The sequence below is a fragment of the Triplophysa rosa genome, linkage group LG18 (genome assembly GCF_024868665.1).
Source record: "Triplophysa rosa linkage group LG18, Trosa_1v2, whole genome shotgun sequence".
NCBI lineage: Eukaryota > Metazoa > Chordata > Actinopteri > Cypriniformes > Nemacheilidae > Triplophysa > Triplophysa rosa.
Genome location: NC_079907.1, coordinates 4,103,103 through 4,118,271, shown reverse-complemented (window position 1 = coordinate 4,118,271; position 15,169 = coordinate 4,103,103). Strand labels below are relative to the sequence as shown.

The following is a 15,169-nucleotide window of genomic DNA, read 5'->3' as shown; positions in this document are numbered from 1 at the left end:
GAAATCAATTAAATTGACTTTATGGAGGGGAAAGTCAACTATCAAGTGTGATTATTAGAGTTATTATGTTTGTTTTTTAAAAAGAGCAGGTGTACAAAGCCTTCAAATGAGAGTAGTGGAGGTGTTTGGGAACCAAGCCGTGGATCCAAAGTAGTCAATCAGAAAAGTAAGTGAGATTTTTGGAGTAAAAGGGTGCAACAGTGAGAAGGAATCAGGGAAGGTTTGAATATTCAACCCATGGGCATGAGATCTAATTCCGTGGTTGGCACCTCTCATGAGAGGGGATGTGACAAAATATCAATGAGCAGGGAAGCAGGAATTTGCATTTTAATGTGCCTGTCGGAATGAGTTTGGTGGGAAGCGTTGGTAGGCAGAGATCTGGCAACCCCAAGGGTCAACAGCAAACAAGCAGGGTAAGCAACTGGGGAAGGGGAAGTTAGGCTGGGATGAATTGGGAGGGACTGAGGTGATGTCAAAATGATACACATGAGCATTAACATAACTACGTTTGGGGTTTGACCTGTGTTGTCCAGATGTTACACAACAGCAGGTTTTATAGAATATCCAAAGCATGGTTCAGTTTTATTCATTTTGTCATTCGTTATAAGGCAAATAGCCTCTTGTGGCATATTTTTTAACTAGTGCTGTCACACTTGATTAATTGCGATTAATCGATTCCAAAATAAATGTTTGCGTTTATATTAGGGCTGTCAAACGATTAATCGCGATTAATCACATCCAGAATAAAAGTTTGTGTGTACATAATATGTACTGTGCATATCAATTTTGTATTTAGAAACACAAACACATACACATGCATGTATATATTTAGGAAATATATAAGAAATGTTTATTTATATTTACCAATAATTCAAATTATATATAAGTTAAATTATATATAAGTGTATTAACTTTTATATCTTTTTTTAATATATGCATATGTGTATGTGTTAATAAATACAAAATTAATATGCACAGTACACAGACATATATTATGTAAACAAACTTTTATTCTGGATGCGATTAATCACGATTAATTGTTTGACATCCCTAGTTTTTATGTCATATATAATTATTTATTCATTAAATACATACTTGTATGTTTGTCTATTTAAAAAATAATTATACACACATTTATTTTGGAATCGGTTAATCACGAATAATGACAGTTTTCAACACATTCATATTGTTGCGTTACAATCCCAAATATGCAACCATCTTATAGAATATGTATGTTAAATTCAATAAACTTTGTGCTCTAGCTCTACACGAGTAATCTCTGCAGAACAACATCTTAAACCAGACAAAAATTCATTTGTTGGTCTTGGCTGATCTGTTTGCTAGTTTTTTTAAGCAGAGATGTCTTTCAACGTCAAAAGGTTTGTCATTGTTTAAGGGTATACAGTACAACACAGACATATGCAAACACACACACACTCAGAGTTGTGGGACACAAGGACGCAGACACACTGGAGGCAATTGAGGAATCCAAGATGTCCCCGAAGACAAGGCTGAAATGATAAACGTCCAACTCTAACCTGAACCTCCTCCACCCCCTTTCATTCCCAAAGTCTTTTCGTCTTTACTTTGTTGTCTTCCTCTAGACCTCCCCGCCGTTTAACCTTGTTAGCGTCCCCGATGTGTCTGACCTTAGTTTCTGTTATTACAGTTACATGGCTAAATCCACATTTAATTCAATTGGGCCATCATCTGCGCGCTCACACATCCCATTCCGTGTTAATAAAGCCCGTCTCATTGTGTCAGACCCCAAACAGATTTTGATGAATTCAATTTCAGCCCACCATTCCCCACTCAAACTTGCACTACTTCGCACATTGTTTTCTTTCTCCATCCTTTCTGTGAAGTTACGTGTCATAATTTCATTATGCTTCATGTGGGACCGAAGCGTGGATACGGGAAAAAAATCTGTAACTTTAGCCACATGAAAAATATCGAGCTTTCGTCTTGTGGTTTCGTGTTGTTATTTCCACATTATTTTCCCACCTTCCCTGATCTCCTCACAGTCATCACCCTGCATACGGAAGATATTATTTTGCAAAGAGATGCTGAAAAAAGGGAATAAACAGAGCAGCTGTCTCCCGATAAGAGGGATGGATGTTTTGCTGTTTGGGCCCTTGGTATACAGAATTGAATTGGGCAGAGATGAGGCCTTGCGTTTGCAAACTCATTTCCTCCGGGGAATGTTGGACCGGTTGAGTGCCTTGCGTGAGGCGGCCGAGGGATTTACCGATCTCTTAAGCACTTGAGAGTCTCATATTTTCCCTCCTCCACTTCGAAACCTGATTCAGCCCCACCCCTTCCCACCTACAACCCCATCTCTTGTTTATGTTTCAGCGTAATGTGTTGTGGAAGTGTGACCCCGTGTCCTTGTGATGAAGAGGGGCCGCCTGCGGTAACGGCATGAATAGTGGAGCAATTGTCTTAAAATTGCATCCGCCTGTTCGGATGCATCTCTCAGTCCTGCGTTCAATCTGGCGGCCTTTTTATTTATATGCATGCGTGTACCTGAGAAGTCATCCCGTCTGTAATTCAGCTGCTGTGAGGGATTGTTGCGAACATGCTGTTATTGATTATAAAGACGATTGAATAAAAACATTATTGAACCGTTAAATTGCTGCATAGATAATATGAATAGCATATTATCATACCAGAAGCATTCTACAGAAATAAAACTTCAGAAATATTGCATATTCTAATGGAGTTAATGCAGCGTGAATAGTCTAGTCTGTTAGTATTGTCACTGAATTATCTTGTTTGATGTGATACTCTTGACTCTAAAAGCCCGTTCACACCACAACTACAATGAAACAAGGATTTTTAAAATATTTATTATATTTAATATTTATTTATATTTATCATTCACTAAAAAAAGGTTTTCGAGCAGTACTTCATCCAATTAATAATTTGTCTTTCAATTCAGTTTAACATTATTTGTTTGTATTTTTTAAGTAATATTTTTTTAGTTCAAAACATTGTTAAATATAAATATTTTTCATTAGGAGCTCAACTAAGAAAATGTTTGTTTTCAAGAATGTACAATTTCAAGCTTACACACAGGCCAGCGCATGCGCATTAAACACAAAGCTCAACCAGTCACCGCAGACCGCGCTCCTCAAATCAACGGTCACTGGATCACAATAGACGCACCGGTCACTCTTGAAGATGTTTTTTGAAGGTAAGTAAAGTACTTCTGAATTCGGTTGATATTATAAATTCTTAATGTTTTAACGTTGTCTGTTAGTGTAGACATTTTGTACTTAAGTGTCAAAACACTAACGGTAGACTGAGATGAAAATGTGTGGGAGATCTCTTGTCTATGGCGGACAATTTCCCGCTCTCATTCATTACTCATCCATAGGTGAGAGTGAGACAGAGTAATAATTTAATATTCCCTGCAATTTTTTATTACCGTGTTATTTTTAAGTATCTGTTATAATTTTGACTTCAGATTAGTTATTGCTGAAACAAAGGGTTTTGTTCAGTGCACGCGCTCTCTGACTGAAACTCGCGAATTCTCCCATCATAAACCCACAGGATTAGTATTACCTGGGGACCTCTGTTCATTTTCAATAATTGCAGAGGTTGTCTGTGATCTTTACCCCGTGCGAATTGGCCATGTCTGTCAGTGTTTTGATAACACTTTGGGTGCTGGGTCATATCCATACCTGCCAACACAGCCATTTTGGCCGGTGTGGTGCCAAAAAATGTATCCCGTTTTGTTATTTCTCTCGTGAAACTCCAACGTTAAGGCAAAGAGACAGAGGGGATCCTCGGAACGCGATCTTTAGATGTGGGGAGGTCATTTGTAAATCACATGAAACAACAAAGAAACAGATACGATGTAAGAGATTCAGTGTCATCTTTCCCGATTTTAAGAGTGTGTGCATGTGAAGATGTTCTGCGTGAGAGAGAATGTGTGTGTTTGTGAGGATGCGTGTGTGTGTTGGGGGGCGTGGTTGTGGGTGTGAGGATGTTGTGTGTGAGAGATTCTTGATATTTTCTCCTTCCTCAATTCTTTTCCAGGTGTCCGAGAAGGAGGAGGCTGAACAAATTCTTCAGCAGGAAACCATGGCAATCTTCATCATCAGAGATGCACAAGCTGTACCCAAAGACATTGGCGTCATACTTGAGGGACAATTAAGGCTGTTGTTTTCTAAAGTCAATGTTTGCCAGGTCTTAGAAGTAAAAAATCTGACACTTGTACTGAAATTGTGGATGTATTAATGTAATGTAATAAATATTAGACCGTAAAAGAACGCGATACGCATGTCACCCGGAAATCCTGTAAAATTAAAACGATCAGATGACGACGTCGAACGTGCTGAAGTGTTTCCAGAAAAGTGTGGCTTCTGCATCAGACGTTCAACCAATGCTCCGTGGGCGTGACGTCTGAGGCGGAGACTATCACTATTGTTCTTAGTGTGAACGGGCCTTAAAGTGATTGTTCACCCAAAAATAAAAATCCTGTCATCATTTACACACCCTCAAACCTGTATGACTTTCTTTCTTCCGCAGAACACCAAAGATATTTAGAAGAATGTTAGTAACTGGAGCCGGTTACCATCATTCTTCAAAATATCTTCTTTTGTGTTCTGCAGAAGAAAGTCATACAAGTTTGAATTGACCAAATGAATTTTCATTTTTGGGTGAACTATCCCTTCAACAGTGAGGACTGTCCTTGTGTCCATTTCTTGACAGTAAAACTTAACCAACTGTCATGTGAAGCGGTGTAAAAACTCTTGGGGTCTACTTCATTATTTATGACTTCAGATCCAATTATGATTTGCATGAATATTCCGTCCGTGTCTGTCTGAGTGAGGTAATGTGATTTACTTCTGGAACATTGAAAAAAATCACACACACACACAATTTTGAAGATCAGTCTGTAATTGGGGTGGAGGAAATGAACATTCCAAGTGCAGGAAAACAAATTACCTTGTTACATGATGATTCACTGAGCAAGAATTTGAAATTGGTGTCCGTCCAGCCACCTGCCAGGCAGGCTGTAATATATATGACAATGTGAGAACCTGAGCTGTCTTTTTCATATCTAAAGGTTGGCGTAACTAAAACTAATCACACGGAGGCATCTGTGCTGAAATACTGATATCGGACCTCTTATTGAAGTCGGCCCAGCAATCCAAATATACCTGCCAACTCGAAATTTCTTATTTTTCTGCACTTAAACGCTGTCTTGACCCCCTTTAGCCTGTTTAGCTGACTGGCATGCTCTCTCTCTCTCTCTCTCTCTCTCTCGTGCTCGCTCTCGCACTCTCTCTCTCTCTCTCTCTCTCTGTCTCTCTGTCTCTCTCTCTCTCCCTCTCTCTCTCTCTCGCTCGCTCGCTCGCTCTCGCTGTCTCTCTCTCTCTCTCTAAAATATTTTTCCTTCTTGATGAGTTTGATTGAGGCATATGGTTATTCATGTCAGAACTCCACACTGGTATTAAACTAGCAGTGACATCAAGAAATCTATATCTTTCAAACACTGATCTGTTTAAAACAGTCATTAAATACTATGCCGCCACGTGGCACACTGTAAAAAATAATACCCTATATCTACTCAATAAAATTGTGGCAACAGATTACAAGCAATGTTATTAATTAAATTCAACAACACTCACAAATTGAGTTAGAATTTATCAAATGAGCTCATTACAAATCAACCATTCAAAATGAGTTAACTGCAAATATCACACAAAATAATTAATTAAAATTTAAACGAAAATATTGGTTTCCTTGGACAAAAACGCACTATGATAATGAATACTACTAAATGGAATTGTTTTCATTTAACACAAAATTAAGCTGGTATTATTATTTTTAATAAGTTGATTAATTAAAGTAATTCAATTAAATCTGATTTCAGGTATGAATAAAAGACATAAAATGAATTACAAATTCCTTTTATTGCCAACACGTCACAAAAACCGCATGTATTAGTGTTCTCAGTGTGAATATACTCTTTACAAACAGAACTGCATCTTTCACATTTTAAGACACATCAATTCGCACAGGATGAGTGCAAAAAGTGCAAATGTCTCTTTTGGTGTTCTCTTTTTAGGCACAAACTGTTCAAAATACACAATGCAGTCGCACCGTTTAAAACAAAATGGATATAAAAACAAGGTTTCCATGTTTTCTGAACACAAAAGAAACTTTACTTCTTTTTCTGCAACATCGAACCACAGAACAGATTATACTAATAATCTAATTTTAAAACAGTGTAGATATTTTAACAAGTAGACTTAGTTAAACAAATAGCAATCCATTTTAAAACAGCAAATAGCAATCCATTTTAAAACAGCCGTGTAGACTTGTGTGACTGGACTTGAACAGATTTGAAGCATCAAGCTTATTTTTAACTACTGAACTTAGTTAAACGAATAGCAATCTCATTTTAAAACAGCAGTGTTGATTTGTGAGACGGGCTCACAACAGATTTGAAGCATCAAGCTTATTTTAAGACAGCAGTCTAGATCTGAGGGACTGGACTCTGTTTGACAGCTTCAAAGCATCCAGCTCCAAGAGAAGTTTCTGAAATACCTCGAAGGTATTCTTTAGATGCCTGGGATAATGAAGATTCAGTGCATATGTCAAACCAAGGAGGACACAGCAAGCCCTGGGAACACTTTCAAGGTCTGTGAGAACTTTCACACCCTCGATTACAATTCCAGTGTCCTTTGGACTGTCACTTGAAGCTCCTGTCCTGGTCACAATTACTGCCATCACAAGCTGTTCAATTCTTGTCTGTTCTTCATTGTCCTGCAACCATAAACAGCAGTGAGACCCAAAAACTAAGAAATACTGATCAAAGGAGAAAATCTGAAACTCTGTATCTTACAACATTGATCAAACAAATTAAGTCCAGTCAACAATATTATGGCCTCTTGGGGAAGCAACCGACAATAATGATTTAATGATTTAAATTCACACATCTGGTATACTGAAATTAAGATTGCATACGTTGAATTCTTTGATGAGATCTCCTGCATGTTCCCCAAGGAATTCTATCATACAGCGGATGACGACCTCTCTTGTCATATCAACAGAACAATGCCCATCCTAAAAGGAATAAAAAATGAATTAATGATATCCTTCTTGTAGAGGTTTCTTTAACTTGGTAGTGTAAAATAGTGGTGCAAGGGATCTGTTCTGCACGATCCTCTTGTTTGTTAACATTCTTAAAAGGTTAGTTCACCCAAAAATAAAAATGACATTTATTTCTGACCCATGTCGTTCTACATCCGTAAGACCTTCGTTCATCTTCGGAACACAAATTAAGATATTTTTGATCAAATCTGATGGCTCAGTGAGGCCTCTATAGCCTGCAAATTAATTTACACTTTCAGTGTCCAAAAAGGTACTAAAAACATATTTAAAATTGTTCATGCGAGAACAGTGGTTCAAACATAATATTCTAAAGCGACGAGAATACTTTTTGTAAGCCAAATTCAACGAAATAATGACTTGTCAACAATATCTAGTGATGGGCGATTTCAAAACACTGCTTCGAATCTTTTGTTTCGAATCACTGTTTTCAATGTTTTTTGTACCTTTCTGGATAAGTGTAAGTTAACTTGAAAGTGTAAATTAACTTGCTGGCAATACATGCTCATCAGATTTCATCAAAAATATCTTAATTTGTGTTCCAAAGACAAACGAATGGCTTACGGGTTTGGGATGACATGAGGGCGAGTACTTAATGACAGAAATTTAATTTTATTGTGAACGAAGCCTTTAACTGATTCCTCTCAGCCTTACATAGAATAACTTGTAAACAAATGGCTTGCATGCTTCATTATAAACTTTACCTTCAGTAGTTCCATCTCAGTTTTCAGTCTTTGCCCAAGTGCTCCTCCTTTGGCACGAAACAGTGTCAGCAGCTTGGGAGTGTGAAGATCCAATGAGGACATAAATTTAGGTTCCAGCTGCACTGTGGTTATTCTCTGAAATTCTGCAGAAACCTGAATATGGAATGACAGAAATTAATTTAAGAAACTGTTTACAGAAGAGACTTTAGATACATTATGTCTCTAAACATGACTAGCAACTCACTTGAGAAGGCTGAAACAGGGCTGGCCATCGTTCCTTTATATCCTGCACACTTGGACATTGATTAATGATTTCATGTCGTCTATGAGCAAATGTTTTGTTCATCTTTTCCTTTATCATCTTTTCATTGTTCTTTTTTTTCAATTCTGAGACCAGCTCTTCTCTCTCTTTTTCCAAAGTATTCTCATCTTCACCCACTGGGTAAGATGGGAGGTAGTTGACTTCAGCTCTTCTTGGCTTTTTAACATTTTTTGCAGACTTTCTGTCATCAGGGTTTTTGTGTTTTAGAGCATTACACGTGACCTCAGGAATGCCAAAACCTCTGAGTTTTGTTCGGTAGTTAGCCATTTTGTATTTAATGCTCGTCTGCCATGCATAAACGCCTGAAAAGCTCCCTCGATCTGTCAGACATGGATGTGCCTTTATAAGTGCTTCAGCTACAGAAAGAATCTGAAGGGAGGATGGATATGCAGTGTACGTGAAAATGGACTGAGCCAGCTTTTCAAGTATGTCTGACTTGACATTTGGGGTAGTTAGCACTGTCCCATCTTTTCTGTAAATTTCATTGGCTTTTTCAAGAACCATTTCAGTCTCAACAGAGAAGTGTGGAATGATGAACTCTTTTGGCCATGGCTTCCTTTCTGGGCTGTTGTTTGGTGACAGGATGACCGTGCTTGCAGAGGAGCCTGTTGTGTCAGAGAAGTCATGTATGGTAGTACACGTGTAGGTGGTAGTATCAAGGCACTGCTCTGTGATATCACCTTCAGTAAAGCTTTCATTGGGTGGAAACAAAGTAAGAACTATTGGTGCAACAGTCACAACCTTTATGGTGGATTTGTGCTGAATCTGAGTTGTTGATTGAAGAGTAAAAAAATCCTCAAAATCTGAATCCATGTACTGTAGACTGATATCATCTGTAATATTTAAAGCCTGCTTGACAGTTGAGTGCAACTCTTCCAAGGACTCTGGTATTCCAGATGGCAATGTTATCTTCTCTATCCTGTGGTCAATCATTACCCTAAGGGCTGCTGAATTCATGATTGGTTACCTAAAAAACAAGAAAAATAAGTCACTGACATTCATAGAAAACGGTGTTGGTATTATGGTAAACTGCAACAAATATGTCTTTTCAGTGTAACCATGCGCTTTCCCTCCACAGTATAAGATGCCAATGGATAGTGATCTTGAAGGCTACGGTGATGAACAAGAATCAATCCCCCACTGCTTTCTAACAGAAAAGACCTAAAATGCTCCAGGTACCAGGCACTGAGTTTCTTCACAATGAAGTAGAGATTGGCTTCCAAAATCACTGTCTGTATAATCTCTACAAAATCAGGGAGCCCTCCAGTGGAACCATATGGCATGATCATTCCTGCAGAATACCGTGTCCCACAGTATGTTACAGCAGTTGACAACTGTATGCTGGTTAGTTGAGGGAACTGTTCCTTAACAGACTCCTGGATTCTACCATCTAGTACTTCCAGAGGCACAGATGACACTTTGCTGACACTTAGGGCAGACGCACTGGTATTTCTCTGCCAATGGTAGGCCATCATCATCTGATGCCTTGTTGAAAGTGACATCAAAACATTCTTGAAGTTACCTGTGAACCTGACTACCCGTTTAAAGAACCTATGTTTGGCCTCGAAGCGCATAGTCCATACTCCAACTAGAGGACCAAAGGCTTCTATCAAAGCAGGGTAGTGCTCCAGATAATGGTGTTTTGGTTTCAGTTTCAGGTTAGGGAAAGCTTCTTGCAATCTCTGACGGTGCTCTGTAATTTTGAAATCAAGATAAGCTAGACTTTCACACGAGTGGACAGGAGCCACTGTGAGCTCTACAATGTCTTTCAATGTCATAAGTATTTGCCATGCAGGATCATCACAGGGAATCCTTGAACCAATAAGCAGTGGCAATGACCTTATGAGTGCCCAATTCTCATGAGCGTTTCCTCCTATGCTACAACGACTTGCAAAGTTTTCTGGGATGGGTTGGGGACGGTCAACAACATCTGAAAACTTGAAGGGAAATTTCTTTATCAGGTCATTTAGTTCTGACAGTGTCAGATACTTATTGTTAATGAAAACAGAAAGGCAACATGCTAATTCTGAAGGAACTATGCCTTCAAAAAGGTCATGGAGTATGTCAGGAGGATATCCTGTAACAAAATGAAAGTGACTCAGCTTTTCTGTCAGTGGACAAGCTGTCTTGACACCATAACAATGTAGTAATGTGGGATTTTCTTTTGTAGTCTTGACATGCAATTCATGGGCTTCTTTTGTTCTCTTTTGAAATTCTTGTCCCTGCTTTTGACAGTACTCAGAATGTGGTCCCAGACAGAACCTGCAAATGTAAGGACCAGTAAAACTTTCGACAAGTCCACCAAGAGAATGTGCAGCAAGATTGTCAGCTGCAACACAATATACGGTTCCTTTAATGTTTTTTCCAGCACTTGGCACAAAAACTCCCTCTTGTTCTAAGACAGAAAGATCTTTCAGAAGTGGCTCTAAAATAGCTTTATAACCAAATCTTTTAACATCCACGGCTTTGCAGAGAATGCTTAAATGTATAGCAGTTAATGTGGAACGCACTTCAGGTGGTGCATTTGCGATTGTCCAGTACACTCCCGTAATCTTGTGTTTCTTTCGTGACGTCCCTAACGGGTTGCAAACTTCAAAATCGTCGATATAAAGAATTAAAGAAATTCGTGGTTCTTCACAGAAAAATTCATTGTTCTTGAAATGTGTCCCATTTTGATACGATTCATACTGAGTGGTGCAGGGTAGTATTTTCAAAACAGCATCTGCAAAATCTTTTTTGGCCAATATATGCTGTAATGTCTGAAGAAGAGGCACATATTGAAAGCTTAGCTTTTCTTGTGAGTCGAGGATGTATTCCACAGGCTCTACAATATCAAACTGTTCCTTAAAATATGTTTTTCTCTTAAATGAAGAACCAAAGGGCCCCTTTACTCCTAGTGCACTACTTAAAGGGTGTGACTTGCACTGTTCCTCCACCAATTCTGTAACTACATCCTCCTCAACAGCACAGCTGTACTTCTCTAAACTTCTATGAACAGCTTGTTGGATAACGGGAGCAGAAGCTGTGCAAATGAAATTAAGCTCTTCTACCAGCTCGTCAATGCATTTACTAGAAACATTGTAAACACTTTCCAGCTTTAAAAGAAGTGAACCAATTGTTCTAATAATTTCTTTTGAGGTATCTATTGATTGGTTTGGTCCGGTGTCTTCACAAGTATGATCATTCACAATCAAATCAGTTTCATTTGGTAAAGTTTGATGGATCTCAATTACATCTGGCTTAAAGTCCTCAGGTGAATGGGGGTTGTGCTTTCGGCTTTTGTGAGTAAAAAATGTCCCATATATATTTGTCTTAAATGAACATCCAATAAACACACACTCTGTGGTTTCGTGAGTCTTCAAATGATTTCCAAGATGTTGAAAATATTCCTTTTCATTGGTATATATACTTGAGCAAAGCACACACGTAAGAGAGAGGATTACTTCTGGCTTCCTATGTTCATCTTGTGTATGATACCTTGACAGATGTGTGCGGAGAGCAGTCCACGTTTTAAAGGAGCATGGACAATCCAAATGAAGACATGCTACTGAGGTTCCAGATGGCCAATGTCGTAGTCTGTAATGTTGTAAGAGGTCACCTCTCGTGGTTGCGTTATACCTGCACACTTTACAGCTCCATGTCATTGCACCTATTAAAAAAGATACATGAGTACAGTTAACATTTTAACAGATACTAGAAAACATACAGACTACTTCATACTTTAAACTAGAAGTGAAAATATGCATTGTAAAACGATATATATATCCACAAACAGTTATCCACTTCAGCCATAAATCTGTGTAAAATTGGCCTGCAACAAACGATTATTTTGATAACCGATTAATCTAACAATTATTAGAACGATTATTTGACTAATCATTGATTATTTTGCAGATTAATCAGTAGGTTTTGATCAATTATTCAGTTCTTGCAATTAAGTAAAATATTGAGTTTTACCTATTTTAACTAATAAATAAAACAAGGACAAAATTTCAGCTTTTGAAAATAGCTTTTTAGTGAACTTCGAGACAGCTGAATAGACAATTCCCTCCAGGTTTCTGTCTTCCTCAGTATCCATCAATAGTCAAACTACTGCCACCTGGTTTAAAATAAGGCAGGGCATTGACACATTTCACAATTTGATTTCTAAGCTCGCAATTTGATTCAGTTTGATTCAATATCAATTTATTTGGATATATAAAATAGGTTCTTACAGTACTGATAAAAAATGTATAGCTTGAATGCACTGTGAGTCGCTATGGATAGAAGTGTCTGCTAAATGCACAAATGTAAATGAATGACATGTACATTTTTCTTAAGGAATAAAACTCAACTAATGACGTAAAAACTATACAGGGAACCAAGTCAGTACATCACTAACATTATACGTTAAAATGACATACAACTGATTTGTATACAACTACAGTACATATAATATAATGTATATATACATTATATGTAGATTTAAAAATAATGATGTTCTAATAATAACTAATCATTGCAAATACTCACCACTTACATTATTTCAGACAAATATAGGCTACCCCAGCTGAAAAAAAAACAATAAAAATATTATTATAAACCATAAACTTTTTTCATTAAAACGGTTACAAAACTCCTTTTTGTTTTTAGCATTATTCCCACCAATAGAATCCATCACATACCAATAGACATTAGACCATTATTAGTTTCCATTAAAACCAATTCCACTAAATTACCATAATCAATTACATTTTAAATGCTGTTTGGGCAGGGTAAACTTATATATATTGTTTATTCAGCAGGGACGTTTGATCCCCTTATGCAGGCACAGATGCAGCATTTTAAATAATACACTTCAGCTTCTAAGAGAACATGTTTTTGGGGGGTTAAGAAAGAGTTGGCAGCAATATTATATTTCCTCCCCCTTACTGCAAAACGCTCGCTCTGTGACTCTGGATGCATTTTAAATCAACAGTAAGGATGCGCTCCCGTCACATATTACACATGTGCCTTTCAATAAACCGACTGAAGGTAGGTTAATGTGTTTATATGCTAGCTAGGCGAAATAGGCGTAAGATGCGAAAAGCTCTCTGTGGCGATCGTGACAGCTAGACCTCTCTGCTAGCTCATCTTGCTTTGCTAAGCGCATTGTTCTTCTATTGCGTTGCCTCTGGAAGGGTAGTCGCGCTACAGCGCCCCACAGGTCAAACCACGTTATTACGGGCTATTAAATAAATAATATGAAATCAAATGACTACTCGACAACAAAATTATTTGTCGCCAGTTTTTTACTGTCGACGTTATTGATAACGTCGACTAATCGTCTAGTGTAAAACACGATGTCCCATACTTTATGAGCAACAACCAAGTTCAAATGTCCGAATTAAGCCAGCACTAATGTTACGTTACACAACAATGACGTTCACATTACATCAAGTAGACAACTTGAACAATTTGCAAGTTATTTTTTTTTCATATGTAAATTAAAATTTCCTTACCTTTGTTAAGAATTTAACGTTGAAAAAAGAGCGCCGACGAGATTTGCCTCCAGGTTGTCAGCGGGAAACTCCAGTAACGTAACAGGCCTCGTGAGCATAAACTGTTCGACTGCAGACGTGAATAGTTTTACAGCTGCCCTTTTGACATTAAACAGTGTCTTATATTCATATATTAAGGAACTAAGCAAATCAAAAAAGTATTACGCAACCAGATATGATTTGTCTGCAGCTGGCAATCTCCAGTGCGTGCATGCCTCGTGTACGAGAGCTGCTTGCTTAAAGCGCGCGTTTTAACAGGAAATGCTTGTAAATTGAAAACAACTCAATTAAATTACGTTGGATTCATTCAATAATCTCGCTATTTTGTAATTATTCAAAAATAATAGCTAAATCTTTAACAACCAATTTAAGTAGATTTTATTCTAGTCATTTTTAAATCATTTTAATGTAAAAAACTGACAAAAAAGCAAGAAATTAATTTAGTTAAATAACGTTTACTAATTAAATTTCATGAAATCTACAAACCCACAGAATGACTTTTTACAGTGCATGCAGCAGTGCCAACTTAACACATTTTTGTCTCTTTCTCTCTCTTTATGCAAGCATTTTGTTCCAAGTGATTACAGAAGTATCATTTGATTTCTGTTACCACATTCCTATTAGATTTAAAATGGACGTTTGAGAGTACGTTACTACCCACATTCTCTACTCAGCTCAATATTTCTCGAAACTCTCTGTAATTAGCTCAGCTTGGCATTCTTGAGCGTGTTCTGACATCCAGACTGTGGAAATGTGACACGAGCGGGTGTCAGTTCATTTAGAGTACTCTCAGCACAGACAAGCGCGCGTTTAGAAGTGCAGCTCACCGGAGAGCACTGGTGTCTTTTGCAAAGGTCACTACAAAATAACTAGCAAAGAACTATAGACATAAGGGAAAAGTCGTCTGTGATTTGGGTCTTCGTGATAGGGTGCTTCTTTAAGTTTGGCCACTTCTGGTCCCGTCGACTTTATTCACACTTTTGTTAATGGTGTGTTTGATTTATTCACTACATGTCTTAAAGTGTATGTGCATGAATTAAAGGAGAATCCTGTCAATTTTCTAATAAGTTTTGAAGTTTGAATCACATCTCATTATGTACAGTATTCAGTGATGGCATTATGTGGTAGAAACGTTTTTCTAAATAAGCAACAGACTCGTTTTTCTTGCTTGAGCTAATTTTATATCTACCTTTTTATGCTCTCTAAATAAACACAGTTGAATAATACATAATCAGTGAAATGTTTCTCATTATCTTAAAAAACGTTCGATCTGAGGGTGTATGCTTAATTGTCTCAATTTAACAAACAAACTTTTTTTTACATTTTATTTAATTAAAACGTTTTTAAATTAACAATGAAAGCTGAAAACTGTGATAAAATCGAGGTTATCACATATATAAAAAAATTAAACTCTTCCTAAATACATGTACAAATATTACTGTTGTATTACTGCAGTATTTGAGGTCTAAAAACATATTTTCTGTTTTTTTATCTGT

At 37.4% G+C, this 15,169-nt stretch overlaps 1 protein-coding gene across 3 annotated transcripts; it reads right to left on the bottom strand.

The window, feature by feature from the left end:
* Positions 1–5,936: 5,936 nt before the first annotated feature.
* LOC130569259 (sterile alpha motif domain-containing protein 3-like) lies at positions 5,937–13,260 on the bottom strand. Of its 3 annotated transcripts, XM_057358786.1 has the most exons (7): positions 13,066–13,260; positions 12,667–12,703; positions 11,632–11,803; positions 8,077–9,121; positions 7,833–7,985; positions 6,985–7,083; positions 5,937–6,783 (listed from the first exon to the last, which is right to left on the bottom strand). In XM_057358786.1, the coding sequence occupies exons 4-7, from the start codon at positions 9,109–9,111 to the stop codon at positions 6,481–6,483; spliced, it is 1,590 nt and encodes a 529-aa protein (XP_057214769.1). In that variant the 5' UTR covers positions 9,112–9,121; positions 11,632–11,803; positions 12,667–12,703; positions 13,066–13,260; the 3' UTR covers positions 5,937–6,480. The 3 variants fall into 3 exon arrangements, with proteins under 3 accessions (XP_057214769.1, XP_057214768.1, XP_057214771.1); XM_057358785.1 differs by having other exon boundaries at positions 12,674–13,260; XM_057358788.1 differs by lacking the exon at positions 11,632–11,803 and having other exon boundaries at positions 12,674–12,703.
* Positions 13,261–15,169: the final 1,909 nt, after the last annotated feature.

Excerpts from the sequence above, each read along its gene's own strand:
- LOC130569259 (XM_057358785.1), bottom strand. The coding sequence starts at position 9,111 with ATGAATTCAGCAGCCCTTAGGGTAATGATTGACCACAGGATAGAGAAG. Across the intron at positions 7,084-7,832 it reads CTGAGATGGAACTACTGAAG|GATGGGCATTGTTCTGTTGA; the intron begins GTAAAGTTTATA and ends TATTCCTTTTAG. Across the intron at positions 6,784-6,984 it reads ATCTCATCAAAGAATTCAAC|GACAATGAAGAACAGACAAG; the intron begins GTATGCAATCTT and ends TTATGGTTGCAG.